Below are 23862 nucleotides of genomic sequence, written 5' to 3'. Positions count from 1 at the left end.
TGGAAGTAACGGAAGAAAGGCTCGGGGCCCTGATCGGAAGCAAGGTAAGCTTCCCAGCACATCAGCACCCCGTGATCGCATTTTCGGGGTGCTGATGGGAGACAGAGGGAGTCCGCTCCCTCTGTCACCACTTTACATGCAGCGGGCGCCATTGCGCCCGGCATGTAAAGGGTTAAACAGCCGGATCGGCACTCCTGCCGTTCCGGGCTGTTAGAGCAGGGACCCGGCTCTCATGTGAGAGCCAGGTCCGCGCTCCCCGCTGCACGGGGGAGCCGTGCAGCGCTTAAACTGGGCCGCCGTAAAAACGCGGCAGCCCAGCCTAAGGCCCCTTAGTGACCGCCGTAAAAACACGTATGGGTGGTCACTAAGGGGTTAATGGTTGGACTATGCTGGTTTCTGCTGTTTGCGTTATTTTTCTTGTGTCATTTTTATTATTTCGGGCATTTGTTTTGTTTTCCAGCCTGATGTTACTTTAAAGTCTATAGCAAATTATGAAATGCACTAAAGCCAAAGCATTTCTTGCATGGCATCTCTGCGTAGCATTTTTGTCAACACAGCATGCCCCATGTATCCTTTTTCAGGCATTTTTTGGTTTGGGCCCGCATCCGAGCCGCATTTTTTTTGCGGTTTGGATGTGGACCCAGTCACTTCAATGGGGCTGCAAATGATGCGGACAGCACGCATCCGCATGTTCATTCCGTGGCCCCGCCAAAAATTTTTATAAATACATATTAGAACATGTTCTTGTCTGCATCACGGACAAGGATAGGACTGCAAAACTGCCACGGTCGTGTGCATGAGGCCTTATGCTGCCAAAAGTACTGGACAGACCACTGGTACCAGTGATGGAGAGTCCAAATGCATGTGAACAGAGCATATATAGTCTGAAAACTCATTTGTTTCAACTCTATAATTTTAATAATGTTTTTTTTTGTGAAAACTAGGATGTAATCTAAACTATTTAGCGATGTATTAGGAAGTTACATACAAGCTAATAGCGACTCAAGCGGAAGCATTACTGTTTCATGACTAGTCCTGCACAGCCTATGAGCAGATCGTCTGGCCCTTACCCTATTGGTGCAAGTGACGCATGTCTGTGTGGCACATTCCCTCTGCTCCGACGGTTTAGAAGAAACTTGATTCTGTTGCCAGTCTTGAAGTTGTCGTGAAAGCACTTCAACTACGATTAGCGTGCCTTCCAAGCGATCCATCAGCTCCTCCCGAGATGCGCTACATAAGGCCTCCCTGGAGAAACTGAAAGATGAAGCAACATGTATAAATCCTCCATGTTTCAGACTCTTTGACCTCAAATATATTCTTTCCTAAAGGACGTAACACAAGTCAAGTAATGAGCAATAAATGTATATATTAAAAGGGAACCTGTCACCATAAGACTACAATGCAGTCTGCTGGTTATAGAGCAAGAAAACATCGGTACAGGGAGGAGACACCAGGGTTTCTCAATGGGCGTCTCCTTCTCCCCGGCTGTGCCACGATCCAATCGCAGCGGAGAGCGTCACAGCCAGGGAGGAAAGAAAAAAAAGGGAAGCTCACCTTCTCCCTGGCTGTGACCCTCTCCGCTGCGATTGGATCGTGGCACAGCCGGGGAGAAGAAGACCATTGAGAAACCCTGGTGTCTCCTCCTCCCTGTACCGATGCTCAGTATTTACATACTGAGCGGGAAAACTACAGGGGGGCACAGCAGGTGTAGGAGCAATATTTGAAAAAAAAAAAAAAAAAACAGGCAGGGTGGCAGCATCAGCGGAGGGTACCCCGCAAGGAAAGGTATTTATCTAAACTTAAAAAAACAATACAAAAAAATAAAAATTAAAAACACACATGAAAGGTCCTCTTTAAGGCCTCTTTCACACTTGCGTTGTCCGGATCCGGCGTGTACTCCACTTGCCGGAATTACACGCCGGATCCGGAAAAACGCAAGTGTACTGAAAGCATTTGAAGACGGAGCCGTCTTCAAAATGCGTTCAGTGTTACTATGGCAGCCAGGACGCTATTAAAGTCCTGGTTGCCATAGTAGGAGCATCCCGGCAGCCATGGTAACCACTCTGAAAAAGCTAAATGTCGGGTCCGGCAATGCGCCGAAACGACGTTTAGCTTAAGGCCGGATCCGGATCAATGCCTTTCAATGGGCATTAATTCCGGATCCGGCCTTGCGGCAAGTGTTCAGGATTTTTGGCCGGAGCAAAAAGCGCAGCATGCTGCGGTATTTTCTCCGGCCAAAAAACGTTCCGTTCCGGAACTGAAGACATCCTGATGCATCCTGAACGGATTTCTCTCCATTCAGAATGCATTAGGATAAAACTGATCAGGATTCTTCCGGCACAGAGCCCCGACGACGAAACTCTATGCCGGAAGAAAAGAACGCAGGTGTGAAAGAGCCCTAACTCAGATGTTCCCAACAAACCTAACAGAAGCTTCAAAACACATGACATCACCACATGGGCAGTCCAGAATTCTTTAAAGGCATAGTAATCTTAGGGTCCATTCACACGTCCGCAAAATGGGTCCGCATCCGTTCCGCAATTTTGCCGAACGGGTGCAGACCCATTCATTTATAATGGGGCCGGAATGTGCTGTCCGCATCTGCAGATCAGCATTTGTGGATCCGCACTTCCGCATCTGTGCTTCCGTTTCCGCAAAAAAAAATATATAGAAAATGTAGGACATGTTCTATTATAGTGCCGGCGATGTGCGGTCCGCAAATCACTTACGGACGTGTGAATAGACCCTTAGTGTATGTAAACTTTTGACATTGCAGAAAGTAATAAAAATGCCTTAAAACATTATCATTATTTTGGCATTTGGCAAATAATAATAATGGTAATCCTAATTGACCAAAAACAGGAAAGGTTTATTCCGATACCACGTCAGATATTGAGAAAAATATGAATTTGTGTCATTTTTTTTTTATAGTGCATGTAAACTACTGGTTCCCTTACGTCCCACCAGCAGCACAGATGGGGTTAACTGCCCCCCGTGGACTGGTAGGACCGGCGGAATTTTTAATGAGCCCAAAGAATAACCAATAGAAGAACTCCAGCTCCCTTAAAGGGAGGGGTTCACCCCCCAGCCCAGCGTGTTTTTTCTGTCCTTTGGACAGGTGGACTGGCGAAGCTCTCCCTCTCTGGGAGTTTGGAGACCATTATTCCAATGTTCCAGATTGGTCTCCTTTTTTTGTCCATTACATCTTGCGCTTATTCTTTCATTCCCCCATTCAGCTGCTGAACTTAGCGATTTTTGGGGGCGATGTGTTACTGAGTTTTCCCCTCTTGGATGCCTCGGCTCGCTCAGACTTCGGCGTGGCATGGGCGCCGCCATGACCGGAAGTGATGCGCTGCCTGCTGCGGCGTCACTTCCGGTCTTTCGGCTGATGTCGTTTTTTCTTTCTGCTTAAAGCAAACTAATTCCTGCCAGCCGGGGGGTTGTTTTTCAGCAGGGATGGGCGTTGTAAAGGCAGTTAAGATGTATTCCTTTACCACACTAATGTTTAACCCTTTCATGACCAAGGGTCATTGATGCCCCAGTGTCCAGGTCAAAATTAACAAATCTGACATGTGTCACTTTATGTGGTAATAGCTTTGGAACGCCTTTATTTATCCATGCCATTCTGAGATTGTTTTCTCGTGACACATTGTACTTCATGATAGTCATATATTTGAGTCAATATATTTCACCTTTATTTATGAAAAAAATCCCAAATTTACCAAAAACTTAGAAAAATTCACAATTTTCCAAATTTCAATTTCTCTGCTTCTAAAACAGAAAGTCATACCTAATAAAATATTTATTACTTAACATTCCCCATATGTCTACTTTATGTTGGCATCATTTTGGAAATGTCATTTTATTTTTTTAGGACGTTAGAAGGCTTAGAAGTTTAGAAGCAATTCTTACAATTTTTAAGAAAATTTCCAAAACCCACTTTTTAAGGACCAGTTCAGGTCTGAAGTCCCTTTGTGGGGCTTACATAGTGGAAACCCCCATAAGTGACCCCATTATAGAGTTGTTGCGATACCAAATTTTTGATTCGGTTTCGATACCATGAAAAAGTATTGCGATACTCGATACCATTCGATACCACGCGAAAAAAATAAACAAAAAAAGCCACGTGCATTCCTCATTTTTAAAAATGGCGAATCGCGCAGTTTTTATTTTATTTTTTCTGTTCCGGCATTCACCACCTAGATTTTTTTTTTATATTTTAATAGTTTGGACTTTTCTGACGTGGCGATGTAATATGTTTATTTATATATTTTATATGTGAAATTGGGAAAAGGGGGGTGATTTATACTTCATATTTTAGTGTTTTTTTTTTTTTCACTTTTTATTTAATAACCATTTCCCCCCTTAGGGGCTAGAACCTGGGATCTTTCATCCCTTTTCCTATTCACCCTGATAGATCTCTATCAGGGTGAATAGGACTCCACACTGTCCCTGCTGCTCTGTGCTTTGTGCACACAGCATCAGGGATGTTACCATGGCAACCAGGGCTTCCTGGCTGCCATGGTAACCGATCGGAGCCCCAGGCTTACACAGCTGGGGCTCCGATCAGAAGCTGCCACTGCACCACCAATGAGGGGGAGTGGAGAGGTCCCTGTGGCCACTGCCACCAATGATTTTAATACTGGAGGGTTGAGAGGGGCCGGCGCACTGTGCCACCAATGATTTTAATGGGATGGGGGGATTGAGGGGGGGGGGGGCACACTGCACCACCAATGATTTTACCCCTTTATACAGGAGGCGGGTACTAGCAGATCAGCGGCAGTTAACTGCCGCTGATCGCAGCTCCCTGTCAGGGGCAGGGTGCCGGCAATGCGATTCTGCTGCCGGCACCCGCCTCCTGTATGTGTTAAAGACTGACTACTGTATATGAGTCCAGACTTTCACTATTAGGCCACACAGAGCGGCGCCCAGCGATGTCTCAGCACTCACCATTTAGTCCTGGGCGCCGCTCCGTTCGCCCGCAGTGCCCCATTACTGTCTCCTCTCCTGCTCCACATGCTGCTGATTACTATCGGAGCGATGGGAGGAGACATCAGCTTCACTAGTGGGCGTTCCTTCTCCCTGGCTGTAGCGCTGTCCAATCGCAGCGCAGGGAAAAGGAACGCCCACTAGTGAAGCTGATGTCTCCTCCCATCGCTCCGATAGTAATCCTATCATTGGGGGCGCAGTGCGCCCGCCCCTCCTCCGCCCCTCTCTTCTCATTGCCGCCCCTCCTCCACCCCCTCTCTTCTCATTGCCGCCCCTCCTCCGCCCCTCTCTTCTCATTGCCGCCCCTCCTCCGCCCCTCTCTTCTCATTGGTGGCAGCGGCAGCAGCACAGGGGGAGGGAGGACAGCTTCCTTCTCCCCGTGCTGCTGAGAGAGAACATGAGCGCGCCGATAGCAGCGCGCTCATGTTCAGAGATACTAGACTGCGCAGAAGCGCAGCCCAGTATCGAAAAAACGGAAATCCCGGTATCGTATCGATACCGGGACAAAAGTATCGATTGGGTATCGAAATTTCGATACCCGCAACAACCCTACCCCATTATAGAAACTACACCCCTCAAGTTACTCAAAACTGATTTTACAAACTTTGTTAACCCTTTAGGCGTTCCACAATTAAAGGAAAATGGAGATGAAATGTAAAAATTTCACTTTTTTGGCAGATTTTCCATTTTATATATTTTTTTTTCCTTTAACACATTGAGGGTTAACAGCCAAACAAAACTCAATATTTATTACCCTGATTCCGCGGTTTACAGAAACACCCCACATGTGGTCATAAACTGCTGTACGGGTACACGGCAGGGCGCAAAAGGAAAGGAATGCCATACGGTTTTTGGAAGGTAGATTGTGCTGGATTGGTTTTCTGAACGCCATATGTTTTTTATTTTTCTGCCGATCGTCTTGTGCAGGGGCTCGTTTTTTGCAGAAAGTGTTGAGGTTTTTATTGGTACCATTTTTGGGTACATAGGATTTTTTGATCATTCATTATTACACTTTATGGGCAAGGTGACCCAAAAATTGGCTGTTTTGGAACAGTTTTCATTTATTTATTTTTACAGCGTTCATCTGAGGAGTTAGGTCATGTGATAGTTTTATAGAGAAGATCGTTACGGACGTGGCAATACCTAATATGTATACTTTTTCTTATTTATTAAAGTTTTACACAATAATAGCATTTCTGAAGCCAAAAAAATGATGTTTTAGTGTCTCTATAGTCTGAGAGCCATAGCTTTTTTATTTTTTGGGCGATTGTCTTAAATAGGGTATCATTTTTTGCGGGACGAGGTGACGGTTTGATTGGTACTATCTTGGGGGTCATAAGCCTTTTTGATCGCTTGCTGTTGCACTTTTTGTGATGTAAGGTGACAAAAATAGCTTTTTTGGCACTTTTTTTTATTTTATTTTTATGGTGTTTATCGGACGGGGTCCATCATGTGATATATTTATAGAGACGGTCGTTACGGACGCGGTGACACCTAATATGTATATTTTATTCTATTTTTTTATAGGAAAAAGGCAATGTCTTTTTTTTATTTACATTTTTATTTATTGATTTATTTTTACTTTTATTATTTTCACTTTTTTTTTATCAAGTCCCTCTTGGATCATGAAGATCCAGTGGGGCTGATAGTTGTACTATACTTTGCAATGCTCTTGCATTGCAAAGTATAATACTTCCAGATTGCCTGTAGGTGGCAGCACTGGACGCCTTTGCCATGGCAACCGGACGCTTTTGAAAAGCGTCCCGTTGCCATGGCAACCATCGGGTGCTGCAATCACAGCGCTGCAGCCCCGATGGTGGAGAGAGGGAGCTCCCTCCCTCTGTTAACCCCATGGATGCCGCAACCGCAGCATCTATGGAGTTACAGGAGAGTGTCAGCATAGAGCTGACACTCTCTGCTGATGGCGGCGGCTCAGGAATGGAGCCGCCGCGTTAAACACACAGAATGGGGAATCGGGCAGCGCTGGAAGGGGGGGGGGGGGGCGGGGGGTACAGACTACAATGGGGCAGGAGGGGCGGCTAGAAAATTAATGCATGGGGCGGGGAGGGGGCGGATCGCATGCCATCAGGGTAGGAAGGAGATGAGCGCAGGAGAGGGGCACCAAGGGCTTGGAGTGGCACAGATCGGCGTACATGAGGAACACTATCGGCTTTCAGGCTCTGATCTGCAGAGCGCAGATCAGAGCCTGAAACCGGCATTTTAATACTGCCGCGATCCGATCTGGTTAGTCTGCACAGACTAACCAATCGGATCGATTGCCAGCAAGGGGCCACTCTGATTGGTCCCTTGCCGGCATTACTGCACTGTATGCTGTCCGTGACAGCACCAGGGCAGGGGCAGAAGCTTTAATCCAAGCGTTTTGCAGCGCTTGGATTAAAGAGCTGCCAGAACGTCTATACACGTGATAGCTGCACGGGGTATGTGCAGCTATCACGTATATATACAGATTGCGGTCGGGAAGAGGTTAAGGACGTACAGCTGTTACTCTGACTCCTGGAGGAGTGCTAGTGGCTGGGCCCCTCCCCTGGGTGGAGCTGTCCCCTTCTTAAGCTCCCTGACAGCTTCAGTCTGTCTCTGGCTGCGCTGCTTTAAAGGAAACCTGTCACCATGATTTTGTGCATAGAGCTGGGGACATGGGCTGCTAGATGGCCACTAGCTCATCTGCAGTACCCAGGTCCCATAGCTCTCTGCGCTTTTATTGTGTTAAAAAACCGTTTTGAGTAATATGCAAATTACCTGATATGAGTCCTGTAGCCGGAGATGAGTCAAGCGGAAAGGAGCCCAGCACCGCCCCGCGTCCTCCGAATCTCCTCCTTGCCAGCTGACGTCACAGAGCTGGAGCGCCGAAATCTCGCGATGCGCGAGCTAGCGCATGCGCAGTGTCGGCATCATGTTCATTCCCTGTGCTGGCATCAGCACAGGGAACGAACTACGCATGCGCTAGCTCGCGCATCGCGAGATTTCGGCGCTCCAGCTCTGTGACGTCAGCCGGCAAGGAGGAGATTTGGAGGACGCGGGGCGGTGCTGGGCTCCTTTCCGCTTGACTCATCTCCGGCTACAGGACTCATATCAGGTAATTTGCATATCACTCAAAAGGGTTTTTTAACACAATAAAAGCGCAGAGAGCTATGGGACCTGGGTACTGCAGATGAGCTAGTGGCCATCTAGCAGCCCAGGTCCCCAGCTCTATGCGCAAAATCATGGTGACAGGTTTCCTTTAACAAGCTAGCTCCAGAGTCTCCTGTGTTCAGTGAGAGTTGTCTAATATCTGAATTCCATTCAGCCTTTATTTTTCAAAGTGCTTGACTTTTCTCCTCTGGTTCGTGCCGCTAATCAATGTCTTTTACTCCCTTAGTTTTTTAATTCAGGGATGTTTTAATTTTCTTCTTTCGTTTCAGCTATGGCTTCTCCTAGAGAGTCAGACCAGCAACGGAAGTCTGCGGCCAAGAGGAAACACCTGGCCCGTTATGATTGCAACACGCCTCTTGACGAGAGTTGCCCCTATTCCAGGTGCGACAGCTGCCGTTCTGGCACCGCTACAGAACCGTCTATGCAGGATATGTACCAGTGGGCTAAGACGTACGTAGACGACTCCATCAAGGGTGTCGTACGCCTTCTAAATGAGAGGTTACCGGTTCCCTCTCAGACTCCAATGGAAGTTGTCGCCCCCACTGACAGACCTATGCCCCTTTCTGTGGGGTTATCTTCCTCGGATGAGGAGGAATCAACTTCATGTTTCTTTCCACCCGAAAAGACACAGAAGCTACTAAAGTCCATCAGGTCGGGGGACCATGATGTCGACATAGGGGAGTCTTCCGATCCCGCCTGCCGGACTCAGCGGGTCTTTAAGGCAGATGAGACCCTTCTTTCTGTGATGCGCACAGAATGGAAAAAGCCAGAAAAAGGCCCAGTCCTCACCCGGAAATTTAAGTTAATGTTTCCGATGGCTAAACCCTTAGTGGAATCATGGGGTTCCATACCTAAGGTGGACATGGCGATTGCGTCTGGACAGTTTGGCTCTCTGGTTCCTGCAGACTATGGGTCTAGTCTGCAGGACCCTCTAGATAGGAGGGCAGAGTGCACCCTAAGAAGGGGTTACTCGGCGGCCGCAGCTTCGGCCTCAACCTCCATTGCGGCCACAGAGGTCTCTTCTTTCCTTAGAGCCAGGCTGAACCAAATCCAAAAGGATGTCGACCAGAGTGTCTCCCGAGACGACATCCTGGCCGCTTTTAAATCTGTCAATCTGGCCATGGATTTCCTGTGCGACACGTCCCAGCTACAGCTGAAATTGGCAGCCAAAACAATGGCTCTGGTGTCTGCTGCTAGGAGACCTCTGTGGCTAAAGCCCTGGAATGCAGACACAATGCTTCCAAATATAACCTCTGTGGGCTTCCTTTCGAACCAAACCGCTTATTCGGTTCAGAATTAGACTCCATTATGGAGGGTCTCTCGGATAAAAAGGGAAAAAGTCTCCCCCAACAGCCCTTTCGGGGCAGGGGTAGACAAGCTCGCGGGGGCCGACCAGGACAGCAGGTTGGACGTAGAGACTGGGGGGGGGGGCCGTCTAGAAAGTTCTCTAGACGCTCCCGTAAACCCACCAGGGAGGCAAAGCCCTCCTGACTATGGGCCTCTCAGAGGCTCTTGGATAAACCCTGCTACCCCTGTTGTTACGCCTCTAGACTTTCCCGTACCCCTCCCTCACCTCCCTGTAGGGGGGCGTCTTTCCTTTTTCAAACACGTATGGGCCCAGGAAGTCTCAGATCCCTGGGTCCAAAGCATAGTAGCTACGGGCTATTCCATAGACCTCGTTTCTCTCCCCCCAGAAAAATTCATCGCTACGCTCAGTTTTTTGCCGGCCAGACAAAGGATCCTAGAGTCCTATATCCAGGACTACATTTCCAAGGGAGCCCTGGAGGAGGTACCGGCAGGGGAGAGGGGTCTAGGGATTTATTCTCCAGTATTCCTGGTACCCAAAAAGACAGGAGATCTCCGGGTGATCATAGATTTGAGATTCCTCAATCGTTTCGTAAGGAGAACCAGGTTCCGTATGGAAACCATAAGGTCAGTCAGCCACCTCCTCAGTCCTGGGGACGTGATGGCTACTCTGGACCTCAAGGATGCTTACCTCCACATCCCGATCCATCCCTCCTCACGGAAATTTCTCAGGATCGCGGTCCAGATTTCAGGAGTGCGCAGGCACTATCAATTTGCCGCCCTCCCCTTCGGAATCTCATCTGCCCCCCTTATCTTCACCAAGGTGGTAGTATTGGTGGTGGCAGCTCTGAGACTCCAGGGACTGACCATTGTCCCTTACCTGGACGATTGGCTCCTTCTAGCCTCTTCAGTCCCTTTACTTTCCCATCATCTTCGTGTCGCAATTTCCTTTCTGCTCCGCTTAGGCTGGATTATCAACTGGCAGAAGTCGAACGTGAGCCCTTCAACTTCTATCCATTATCTAGGATTCGTAGTCGACTCTCTGGAGATGTCCCTCCAGTTGACGCCAGAAAGAGGAGCGCGGATTCAGGACCTAGCAAGGTTCCTTTATGTACCACGACGAGTCTCCATACGGACCCTCATGAAGATGTTGGGGCTCATGTCAGCGGCTGCGGATGCAGTCCCTTGGGCTTTATGGCACTTCCGACCTCTTCAGTCGGAGGTCTTAAACAAATGGAACGGCAGCCCGGCGGGGCTAGATTCCCTGTGCTCCCTATCCAACCAAACCCGGAATTCCCTCAGATGGTGGTTCCATCTACCAGCAGGGAAGTCTATGACCCAACCAGTTTGGCTCATATTGACTACGGACGCGTCCCTTGTAGGCTGGGGCTCCCATTTAGATGGACCACCAGTTCGGGGATCTTGGTCTCCTCAGGAGCAGCATCTTTCCTCAAATCTCTGCGAGATGCGTGCTATCCGGCTAGCCCTCCTTCACTTCGCCCCTCAGATTCGGGGCAAAGCTGTGAAAGTCCAGTCAACATGACTGCCGTGCTTTACATAAACAAGCAGGGAGGCACAAGATCCTTACCCCTTCTTTCAGAAATTGGGGTAATTCTACGGTGGGCAGAGCTGAACCTATCCCATCTATCTGCCACTCATATTTGAGGCTACCTCAACTTCATTGCGGATCGCCTAAGTCGCGGCTTACCGACAATGGAGTGGTCACTGCACCCGGAGATCTTCAAGCAGCTAGTCCTCAAATGGGGTATGCCAGAAGTGGATCTTATGGCAACCAGGTTCAATGCCAAGGTACAGAGGTTCTGTTCCCTATACAGGGAGGACAACCCCCTGGCGATAGATGCTCTGACAATACCGTGGAGGTTCAGGCTGGCTTACATCTTCCCTCCCTTTTCCATGATTCCGAGGGTATTGATGAAAATCCGTCAGGATCAGGCCTCGGTAATAGCCATCATACCATTTTGGCCCAGGAGATCCTGGTTTACCCAGCTCATTCAGATGAGTCGGGGACAATATTGGAAACTCCCCCCGGAGCAGACCCTGGTGTCGTGGGACACGCATCTCTGCCCAGATTCAACCTGACAGCCTGGAGGTTGATCAGTCCCTTCCCAGAGTGGATGGGCTCTCTAAATCGGTCCTGAGAACTTTGTCGCATTCTAGAGCAGAGTCTACCAAAAAGGCCTACTCCCGGATCATGAGGATCTTCACCTCATGGTGTAGTTCCAACCAGGTGGCGTCTGCAGATCCGCCCCTCTCTGCGATCTTACAATTCCTCCAGGATGGGTTGGAAAGAGGTCTCTCCCCTTCTACCCTGAAGGTCCAAGTTTTTGCCATCTCGGCCTGTCTCAACAGGCCATATTCTCGGGACCCGCTCATCAAACGCTTCCTTAAGGGAGCAGAAAGATTGAAGCCTACGATACTGAAACCCGTTCCCCAATGGGACTTATCAGTACTTCTCAAGGGGTTAGCATCTCCCCCCTTTGAACCTTTGGAGGAGGCAAGCTTTAAATTTCTAACACTCAAGGTGGTCTTTCTTCTGGCTATTACCTCAGCCAAAAGAATTTCGGAGCTACAAGCTTTCTCCGCTTTACACCCATACATCATTTTCTTACAGGACAGAGTCCTTTTAAAATTTCTACCTTATTTTAGACCTAAGGTTCCAACTTTTCAAAATATCAATCAGGTAATTTCTCTACCTGTATTATTCTCCGCCTTCTACTCTGATGTTCCAGTCCGACATCAACTGGACATATCGAGATGCCTCCAGATCTATGTGGATAGATCCAGAGAATTCAGGATAGATGAGAACCTCTTCATCCTGTTTGCCGGTAAGTCTAAAGGCCGCAAGGCGTCTAAAACTACTATTAGTCGCTGGAAGCCATTAGGGAAGCTTTCACCTCCCAATCCTCAGATCCTCCGGAGTTTGTGAGGGCCCATTCTACTAGGGCCGTAGCTACCTCTGTCGCGGAGAGAAGTCTTCTCCCCCTAGAGTTGATCTGTAAGGTGGCTTCCTGGAGCTCTGAATCAACCTTCATCTCTCATTATAGAATAGATGCTAAGGTAGCAGAGTTTTCGGCTTTTGGGCAGACAGTTCTACCCTCCCTAGGGGATTCTTCTTGCTATCTCCCCATCTGTGCTGCTGGTGGGACGTAAGGGAATCGTTAATTTCTAACGATAATTTGTTTTCCCTTAGTCCCAACAGCAGCACACAAATTTTCCCGCCCTAAGTACCTTTTCTTGGTATAAACACGCTGGGCTGGGGGGTGAACCCCTCCCTTTAAGGGAGCTGGAGTTCTTCTATTGGTTATTCTTTGGGCTCATTAAAAATTCTGCCGGTCCTACCAGTCCACGGGGGGCAGTTAACCCCATCTGTGCTGCTGTTGGGACTAAGGGAAAACAAATTATCGTTAGAAATTAACGATTTCAACTGTATGTACCCTGTAAAAGTACACAATTAAACAGATTGGGTGACAAATTAGTGTATTTAAAGGGGTTGTCCTATTACAACATAATAGGGGATAAGTGATTGTTAGGGATATGATGGCTGAGGCCCCCACCAATCATTAGAAAGGGGGCCCGTGTTCTCCTGTTGAATGGCGAGGTGGACACACATGCATGCTTCCGCCCCATGAGACTGGCGGAGATGGCAGAGTACAATCACTTGGCTACCCCATAGAGTTGAATGGAGTGGCAGTGTGCATGCTTGTCCACAGCTCCATTCACATAGGGAAACACAGGCCCGCGTTCTAGTGATCGACAGGGGCCCCAGTGGTTAGACCCCCCTCAAGTAAATACATCCTATATCTAGGGGATAAGCTGTTGTAATGAGACAGATGCTTTAATGCTGTAGCTTTTATGGCAAGGGTGTTGCATATTAGACATGGCTGCTCTCTTTCAGAAATGGCGCTATTCTCGTCTATGATCTGTTCCTGGTATTGCAGCTCAGCCCTGTTCACTAACACGAGTGGCACAGTTTCTGAAAAAAAGAAAGCAACCATATTTTTCTATTCTCACCCAACCTTGATGACTGGAGGAAGAATCAGTGAGCAGCCGAACTGGGAGATATGGAGCCGAGACGGCCCAGACCCATGCTGACCTCAGAACGTGTAGGCACCCAGTGCAAGGTAAACTTCTTACCTCTGGAAGCTTTAAAGGGGTTTTCCAGTTTTTATATATTGAGGACTCCTCGGGGATAGGCCATCACTATCAGATCACCCTTACCGAAGAGCTGTTTTTGGCAGTCCCCAGAAAAAAAACAAAAAACAGTGCACCGAGCCAGCCCCAGAAGGCTCCGTTCTCTGAGCAGTGGTCATGTCGGCATATTGCAAATCAGCCGCTACAAAGTGGATCAAGTCCTGCGGTTCTGGTTCTGTCCACTGTGTTTTTCCAGTGCGAGTGCTGAAAACAACTTATTAGTGGCGGTGCCGGGTGTTGGACCCTCACTTACCTGATATTGATGACCTGTCCTGAGGAGAGGTTAATTTGAGTAAATAAGTATATTCCTGGGGATAGATCATTGATATCTAAAAAAAACGAAAACTCCTTTAAAAGGGATTGTTCATCTGTATGATGATTCCAATGTATGCTTCGCGGTATTGTGTAATGACAATGCATAAGGTGTTGTGACTTTCGCTGCATAAATAAAATATCTTTTAAAGATAAAAAAATAAAATAAAATAAAATTAAAGGGGTTGTTCACCTCTGGTTGACTTTTGGGCAGACCCCCAGTGTGGCTTGAGTGGGGAGAAAAATCATACTTACCTGATCCCTGCATCAACATCCAGTTTGCGGGGGTCACGTAGCCGTTGCAATGGCGACATGTTTCTCATGCATCACGTGACATGATGCACAGGGGAAACAGGCGGGGGTCAATAGGTATAGCTGTCGGCCAAACATGCATTTAGTAGACAGCTAACTAAAGTTCATTGCCGCCCTCACCCTTGGAAGAACGGTTAATTCTGCTAAATACAAATTAGGTCTTGTGAGAACATTTCAAGGAGTATTGAAGCTGATCCAAGTGCTGCTATGCTGCTTAGGCCGGGTTCACATCACAGTCTAGTTCTGTTCTACTGATCCGCCAGAAGAACAGAAAATAATGGATCTCAGGCGGAACTGACTAAGGCCTCATGCACACAACCGTTTTTCGGGTCCGCATCCGAGCCGCAGTTTTTGCGGCTCGGGTGCGGACCCATTCACTTCAATGGGGCCGCAAAAGATGCGGACAGCACTCAGTGTGCTGTCCGCATCCGTTGCTCCGTTCCGTAGCCCCGCAAAAAAAAAAAATAGCATGTCCTATTCTTGTCCGTTTTGCGGACAAGAATAGGCATGTCTATAATGGGCCGCCCCGTTCCGTAAATAGCGGAAGGCACACGGGCGGCTTCCGTTTTTTTGCAGATCCGCGTTTTGCGGACCGCAAAAAACGGAACAGTCGCACAACAGATACTCAAAATAAAGGATCCTTTTTTCTGTTCTTCTGATGGATCCGAAGAACGGAAAACTAAATGGTGATGTGAACCCGGCCTTACCAGGTTTGCATCATATTAGTAAGTGTTTTAATTAGTTACATACAAAAATGTGAACTCCCCCCCCCCTAAAATGGGCCCTGAGAGCATCTTACTTACGTCCATAGGACCGAATCTGTCTCTGAGGCACTATCCTTTGCACTTCTCTCCCCCCTCCCTATAAAGTCACAGGAGGTATTCATGCTTTTGTTCAGAAGCATTATAGGGGTCGTCCATGTCACGCTCTCAGTGGTTGATACAGGAGTCATAGAGGTCTCAGCTTCATGAGAAGAGGCAATCATCCTTGGAGTGCCATTTTTACAGATTTCTTTGCTAAGAAATAGGATCTCAGGAGACTTTGAAGGATTTGGCATTATTGGAGTGGGACAGCTCTCTGTGAATGGGGTATTCTCCATGACATGCCCTTGATCAGGGTTGAGGTTAGATGGACTGACATGATCAATTTTGGAAACAGGAGAAAACCACTTAGTAGGTGTTAACGGAGTGGAGTCACCTTGATCTGTGGTCACCCCATCAACAGGTGTACAGCACTTATCTGCATGCGTCTCTGATGTGTAATTAGGATCTGCTCTACATGAAGACATCTCAGGATCTTGAAATAAGACCTCTGTATGAAAAGCGTCCCAAACAGGTACAGTATCAGAGTATCTCTCAGAATGATCACCGTCTATAGGACTAAGTCTTTCAGGAGGACTACTGAGCAGTTGTGCATCCTTTAGGTCATCCATGATAGTTCCTAGGGAAGTGGAATACAATATCTCCACAAGTGGACAGCCCTTAATATTGCCTTCATCATCAGTTGACTCATTCAGGATGTAATCGTCAAAATCTTGTACAGATAAGTTCCAATTTTCAATACTCTCAGTAACTTCTGACAGAACATCCATCACCGTAACAGAGCTTTGCTCAGAGGCTGCATTAAGGTAAGGGTCCATTTCATAGGTGTCATTGGCAGAAGGAACAAAACCTGGCTCTGGCAGGACCTCCACCTCATCGGTGAACTGCAGGTCTTCTAACAGACTGTCGTTTCTCGTGGAAGGCTGGCTGTCAAATGAATCTATAGGCCGTGATAGTATGGCAACGCCAGGCGACTGACTAAACTGAGGACAGTTTCCAGGACCAGTAAGCAAAGCGGGCATGTCTCCCTCTGACACTTCAGACTCCAAGAGAGGAGTGTTGGCTTCAGTTTGGGAACTTTCTGTCAAACAATCATTGCGGCAGGGGTCAGTCCAAACACTGACAGGTGTGCGAGCGCCAACTCGCGCAGACTCCTAGAAAAGGGAACAGGTAAAAATAAAAAAATAATAACTCTTTCTCTTAATAGCATTCCCAAATTTATCATTTATTTTTTTGCAAAACAAAAAAATACAAAGGGCTCTATAAATCAAGTAAAAACTGTCTGTTTTAGTATGCCTGTATGCTCACGAAATAATTTTGTCAATTCTGTTTTTTTTTTTTAATCTGCGTAGCGCCTTTCCTCGGTTTTTTTTACCTCCTATAAATGTATGAATACATTGACAAGTGTGTGTTAACGTTCCCATTGTCAAAAGGCTGTGTCCCTACACATTTTGACACTTTCAGGACACCGTATGAAGGGACACATCCCTAACTGTCCGTTGCCAATTTATTCATGCACGTAACCCTTACAGTTCTGGAATGTATTAGATGACACTGACTGGATAACAGCATTAGGTCAGTGTCATCTAATACATTCCAGAACTGTAAGGGTTACAGAGCATCATAAATCAATATAATGCTGCCCCCCCCCCCCCCCCCCCCAGTGCTAGGAGCTCAGGACGGGGGCCACGCTGCGAGTACAATGCGTGACACTCGCTCATCTGAAAAGGGCCTTAGGATCTGCTCAAAATGAAATTGCTAATATTTTAGTCAACTCACTGAATCATACACACACTGAGCAATTGTCAGGAGGAACAACCCTATTAAATCAGGTATACTGCCAGGTAGGGTGCAGCTTGCTTATTAAAATAATAATTGTCTAGTGAAAGTTGGTTGCAATTTAGGGCTTCAGTGCACGGAGAGGCAGGGCCTGGCCCCTCAGTCCATCTCAGCTCTCCAGCGCTGGCCGTGACCCTCTGCACCGGAGCCCTAATTTACATAAAGAATTAGGCCCCTTTCACACGGGCGAGTATTCCGCGGGGCTGTGATGCGGGAGGTCAACGCATTGCACCCGCACTGAATCCCGACCCATTCATTTCTATGGGGCTGTTCACATGAGCAGTGATTTTCACGCATCACTTGTGCGTTGTGTGAAAATCGCAGCATGCTCTATTTTGTGCGTTTTTCACGCAACACAGGCCCCATAGAAGTGAATGGGGTTGCGTGAAAATCGTAAGCAAGTGCGGATGCGTTGCGATTTTCACGCACGGTTGCTAGGAGACAATCGGGATGGAGACCCGATCATTATTATTTTCCCCTATAACATGGTTATAAGGGAAAATAATAGCATTCTGAATACAGAATGCATAGTAAAATAGCGCTGGAGGGGTTAAAAAATAAATAGAAAATATTTAAACTCCCCTTAATCGCGCAGCCCGGCTTCTCTTCTGTGTGCAGGAAAAGGACCTGTGGTGACGTCACTCCGGTCATCACATGATCTTTTACCATGGTGATGGACCATGTGATGACCGGAGTGACGTCACCACAGGTCCTGTTCCTGCACACAGCAAAAAAGACAGAAGAGAAGCCGGGCTGGGCAATCAAGTGGATTAAGGGGAGTTTAATTATTTTTTATTTATTTTTAACCCCTTCAGCGCTATTGTACTATACATTCTGTATTCAGAATGCTATTATTTTCCCTTATAACCATGTTATAAGGGAAAATAATACAATCTACCCAGCACCTAACCCAAACCCGAACTTCTGGGTTCGGGTTTGGGTTAGGTGCAATGTTTTGCACTCGCGCTGAAAAATCGCGCATGTTCCCGCAACGCCCGTCTGAAAGAGGCCTTAAAGTGTTCTTTTCCAGGGATGCCACAACTGATTTTTACAATAAAACATTTTAATCAGCAGGATCAACCTTAGCAGACAGTCTGCCTGGTTAAAAGCACTGATGCTGCTGACAGGTGCCCATTAGGACGAATCCTGAATTCTGGTGAATGAAAGGTCCATTCCTGTTTCCAGGCTCATGTTATACAGTCTCAACGTTATAAAGAACCTACATCTGAATATTTACCTTCCTCGTAAAAGACGACTGACTGCACGTTTTACACTGAGTATTTGGATTAGGCACAGCAAGATGCTGGCCACTGAGAACCTTTAAGGGAGTCCGTCCAACAGATTTTCGGGATACCTGAAGGCAAACACAAGGTAAGGAAAAAAGCAAAAAAAAAAAAAAAAAAAATGCACACTGTATGGACTGTAGTCTTTTCTGACAATACATCTCTCTGACTTACATTCTGCACGGCCAGGGTCACATTTTCGTCACTGGCAGGGTTGTCTGACGACCACATGTTGCATACGTTATGTTTCAATGTCTAAAAGTGAAATTATAATTTTTAAAAAATTACTTTGCACTGCACATCTCGGTGTGGAGCTAGTCCCCGCACGGTGACATCCATTTTCATCATGTTGATCTGACGGGTGCACCGACAGCTCCCATGGGATCAACATGACGAGAATGTATGTCACATGTATGAGCGTCAAGCAGTGGAAACCCGGCTCCTGCTGCCAGAAAACGGAGATAAGGGCGAACCAGGCGGTTTAAAGGGGTTGTGTCACTTCAGCAAATGGCATTCATCATGTAGAGAAAGTTACTACAAACCACTTACTAATGTATTGTGATTCTCCATATTGTCTCCTTTGCTGGCAGGATTCATATATTTCCATCACATTATACACTGCTTGTTTCCATGGTTTTGACCACCCTGTAAATTTAGCAGCAGTGGTCGTGCTTGCACACTATAGGAAAAAAACTGCCGCCCTCTCTGGTGGCCGGGACCGTGGGAATGTGCATAGGTTGGTGCTTTTTCCTATAGTGTGCAAGCACGACCACCGCTGCTGGATTATAGGGTGGTCGTAACCAAGGAAATGAACAGTCTGGTGATGGCGGCAGCAGCAGTCACAAGTGGTATATGGGCACATCACGGCTGCAGCAGCAGGAAGGGCGGCTACGGTGGCAAAAAAGCTAATAATTTTTTTTTTTTTTATGTTTTTATTGTTCAAAAGTAGCAAAAACATAAAATATATGAATTTAGCATGGCTATAATCGCACTAATGTGCAGAACGGAGTTGTCAATTTGACCCCCTGGTTTATTTACTCCCTTCCAAAAAAAAAAAAAAAAAATTGTAAAAGCTAATAAATGAAAGGGATTGTCTGAGAATGAAAAATACCTGACAAGCTCTAAAATGGCTTAAAGCGAACCTTTCACCAGGATTTCACTTAATAAACTATTACCAGTACCTTATAGATTATCCTCATTCTGTTTCAATGCATTCTTGTGCCGCTTTCCTGGGATGTATATTCATGAAAAAAACGACTTATAAAGTCCTCGTCTCCAGCTCCTGAAGTCACGCTAGAAGTCAAGGGGGTAGCCCTTCCCTCACTCCGGGCTGTACCTCCCCTGCCCTAACCCCTCCTCTAAGTAGTGTAACTGACACCCGGCTCAGTCGCCGGGACCGCGCTTGTACAGGCGGCGCATGCTCCGTCGGACTCAAGCGTGATCCTGTAACTGAATCGAGTGTGAGGAAGAGAAGACAGGCAGGCATCGGGGACGGCGCATGCGCGATTCAGTTACAGGATCGCAATTAAGTCCGACGGCGAATGCGCCGCCTGTACAAGCGCGGTCCCGACGACTGAGCCGGGTGTCAGTTACACTGCTTAGAGGAGGGGTTAGGGCAGGGGAGTTACAGCCCAGAGTGAGGGAAGGGCTACCCCCTTGACTTCTAGCGTGACTTCAGGAGCTGGAGACGAGGACTTTATAAGTAGTTTTTTTCATGAATATACGTTCCATCTTTCATTCCAAAAATAAATAGAGATATAGGGTACAATATATTACACAGACGTCACATATCGAGTCCTTTGGCAGCGGATACAGAAGGATGAAGGATGGAACGTCAAAAAAATAAAAATCTATAAAAAGGTACTGGTGATAGTTTATTAAGTGAAATCCAGGTGAAAGGTTCGCTTCAAAGGAATATTTTCAACTAGGACATTGATGGCATATTGACAAGATATGTCCTCAATGTCAGATGGGAGCAGCACCCCGGAAGTGAAGGAGAGCAATGATCTACACTACAACTCCCACCATGCCCTGCTGTGGGCTATCCAGGCATGCTGGGAGTTGTAGTTTTGCAACAGTTGGCAGGCCACGGGTTGGGCATCCCTGATGTGTACATGTTCAGATGCATACACATAGTAAGCGGCATTAATACGGACATGACTAGAATTCCATCTTGCACATACGGAATAACTGAGATGGTTCCCATGTACTATGCCGCCTCACACGGCAGTCACTAGGCACGTTAGAAGCAACTCAGTAAACGTCTGTGGAGAACCGCTTGAGAACGAAGCCGACACAACCCCTCCATGGACGCCCCAATTCCGCGGACACACTGCGCCCCCAGTTACCTCTTTCCAGCTGCGTGCTCAGACATTCAGCGCCACTGGTTCAAATCAATCTCGCAGGATTCTATTGGTAGAAGTACGACCAATCAAAAGCTGAACCTTTTCTCTGCGTTCCGAGCCTCGTTCTGAAACAGCCAACGACTTCGAACCTTCTCTAGTTCGTGCGGTCACGTGCCTTAGTCACTCCCTGTTTACCTCGGAGTTTAGTGTTTGGAAATAGTACGTCACGGGGGGCGCGGCTTGTGTGGGCGGTGCGCAGGGCAGTTGACAGGAGAGATGATTAGAATCTATGGGCTCCTGAGTGGCCGAGGGGGGGTGAGATTAGAGATTTGGGGGTCACGCACGTATTAGACCTATTTGCCATGTCTTGTTGCTATAAGATGAGGACGCCCCCATGCGGCCGGAGCCAGGCTCCTCAGTATATTACTGATACTGAGTCTGTAACGTCCTGTAGACTCTCAGAAGGTGCGATATATTAACCCCTTCCTGACATGGCGATCCCCCCCCAGTCTATGATTTGTTCGTTTTTTTACTTCCTGCCTTCCCTGAGCCATACTTTATTTGTATTTTTTCTCTGTATAAGTTCTTGTATTTTGCAGGATAGGTTGTACTTTCTAATGGCACTATTTAAAGAGGACCTTTCACCAGTTTTTACTTTATAAAAGCGATACCTCACACTGTAGCCCCTGTTCCCTAGATGTCATATCGCTAATTGTTTTCATGTTATGCTCCTCCGTTGTGCCCCTCGTTCTGTTTAGGCGCCATGTATGCTGATTAATAGCATCGGAACAGGGAGGAGGAGACATCAGCTCTCCTCAGGGGGCGTCTCTTCTATCCGGCTGTAGCGCTGTCCAATCACGGCGGAGCGCGTCACAGCCAGGGAGAAGGTGAGCTCTTTTCTCTCAATGGCTGTGACGCACTCCGCCGTGATTGGACAGCGCTACAGCCGGATAGAAGAGACGCCCCCTGAGGAGCGCTGATGTCTCCTCCTCCCTGTTCCGATGCTATTAATCAGCATACATGGCGCCTAAACAGAACGAGGGGCACAACGGAGGAGCATAACATGAAAACAATTAGCGATATGACATCTAGGGAACAGGGGCTACAGTGTGAGGTATCGCTTTTATAAAGTAAAAACTGGTGAAAGGTCCTCTTTAAATAGTGCCATTAGAAAGTACAACCTATCCTGCAAAATACAAGAACTTATACAGAGAAAAAATACAAATAAAGTATGGCTCAGGGAAGGCAGGAAGTAAAAAAACAAACAAATCATAGACTGGGGGGGGATCGCCATGTCAGGAAGGGGTTAATATATCGCACCTTCTGAGAGTCTACAGGACGTTACAGACTACTTACCAGTGTGGTTACAGGAAATGTTATGCCCAGCCCAATTTTTTGCTATGTAATTACTGTATATAGCTTACTAAAAATGGGAATGGAACCGGAGACACTACTGAAACAAAAAACGGAAAAATGGATCCGTTAAAAAACGTCCCGCAAAACACTGAAAAAGCCATACGGTCGTGTGAACAAGCCCCAATGGAAAGAGTTGGTTTTGGCTCACAATTAGAGATGAGCAAATTTCATGTTATGAGATTCGTTCACGCTTCATTTTGTGGTAAAAGCAGAATTGCGTAATGGATTCCGTTACCACAAACCATAACGCAATTCTATGACGGAATGCCTTTAGAGGCCTTCCGCTATTCATTCCGTCATAATAGAAGTCTATGGGCTGCACAGCGGATCCGTTCCCTTTCCGTTATGCAGGAGAGGACTCCCCAGTCACAATCACTGATGGAAATCCATTTCATTTCTAGCTGTAGACAGGCACACTTCATATGGAGAAATCCAGAAAGATCTTATCCGTACCATTCAAATATCTCCTTTATTAATTATAACACAGTATCGAAAATAAAGTAAAAATGTATAATAATAAAATGTAATAAATATAATAAAAATGGTGTATATGAATTGCAAGTCATTGAATGTATTGCACAGACTGCTTATTTCTCTATGTGCGGACTAATGAAGGGAGTGAGGTGAAACAATCATAGATGTCTACGCGATTATTTACATTGTGCAAATATTTCCCATTAAATACCTCCCTTATAACCAGAGCACATTAGGCTACTTTCACACTAGCGGCAGGACGGATCCGCCAGGCTGTTCACCCTGTCGGATCCTTCCTGCCGCTGTTTCGCCGTGCCGCCGCTCTGTCCCCATTGACTATAATGGGGACAGGGGGCGGAGCTCCGACACAGCACGGCAGTTCGCAGTGAGAGGCCGCCGGACTAAAAAGTCGGACATGCAGTACTTTTAGTCCGGCGGCCTTTCACCGTGCTGCGCTGGAGCTCCGCCCCCATCCCCATTATAGTCAATAGGGACGGAGCGGCGGCACGGCGAAATAGGGGCAGGACGGATCCGACAGGCTGTTCACCCTGTCGGATCCGTCATGCCTCTATTTCGCCGGAACGCCGCTCCGTCCCCATTGACTATAATGGGGATGGGGGCGGAGCTCCGACACAGCACGGCAGTACGCGGTGAGAGGCCGCCGGACTATAAAGTTGGACATGCAGTACTTTTAGTCCGGCAGCCTTTCGCCGTGCACTGCCGTGCTGTGTCGGAGCTCCGCCCCCATCCCCATTATAGTCAATAGGGACGAAGCGGCGGCACGGCGAAATAGCGGCAGGACGGATCCGACAGGGTGAACAGCCTGGCGGATCCGTCCTGCCGCTAGTGTGAAAGTAGCCAGGATCCGCCGATTTGCATGTGACTAAAAGCATTTGTGAGACGCATCAGAATGCGGATCCGTCTCACAAATGCATTGCAAGAACGGATCAGTCTCTCCGCTTGTCATGCGGACAGACGGATCCGTCTTGTATCTTTTTTCACATGACGAATCCGGCATTCCGGTATTTTGAATGCCGGATCCAGCACTAATACATTCCTATGGGGAAAAATGCCGAATTCGGCATTCCGGCAAGTCTTTAAAATCCCTTTTATTAATATGGAAACTACCTAAATAAGGAGCCCAAGGGGCTGCCCCTCTGTCCGGTGGAGCCCAGCCGCACCCCTTCTCCTTGAGCCCAGCACCGCCCCACTGATAATTTATTCACTCCTTATCGCCGACCTCATATGCCTGGTGCGCCGTAATCTCGCTCATGCGCTGTGGATAGACCTGTCAGCGCCCGCGCGGTGTCCTGGCATCGGCCTCACAGAACATATTGCGCATGCGCTGACTGGTCGTGTGCAGGATGCCTCATAAAAAGCCAAACAGTTCTAATTCTGCATTGA

The 23862-nt window shown here is 47.4% G+C and overlaps 1 protein-coding gene across 2 annotated transcripts in view; it reads right to left on the bottom strand.

Annotated features, from left to right (window-relative positions):
• SPAG5 (sperm associated antigen 5) overlaps positions 1-20714 on the bottom strand; it is an 82903-nt gene extending 62189 nt beyond the window's left edge. For both annotated transcript variants that reach the window (XM_040421797.1, XM_040421798.1), the window contains exons 1-5: positions 20572-20714; positions 18398-18478; positions 18178-18294; positions 15084-16255; positions 1071-1254 (exon numbers count right to left, since the gene is read on the bottom strand). In XM_040421797.1, the coding sequence (XP_040277731.1) occupies positions 1071-1254; positions 15084-16255; positions 18178-18294; positions 18398-18454 (1530 nt within the window). In that variant the 5' untranslated portion in view covers positions 18455-18478; positions 20572-20714. The remainder of the gene's footprint in view (positions 1-1070; positions 1255-15083; positions 16256-18177; positions 18295-18397; positions 18479-20571) is intronic.
• Positions 20715-23862: the final 3148 nt, after the last annotated feature.

This window comes from Bufo bufo, chromosome 3 (genome assembly GCF_905171765.1).
Source record: "Bufo bufo chromosome 3, aBufBuf1.1, whole genome shotgun sequence".
Taxonomy (NCBI): domain Eukaryota; kingdom Metazoa; phylum Chordata; class Amphibia; order Anura; family Bufonidae; genus Bufo; species Bufo bufo.
Note: the sequence above shows the minus strand (reverse complement) of the source record. Positions and strands in the feature narration are given on the sequence as shown.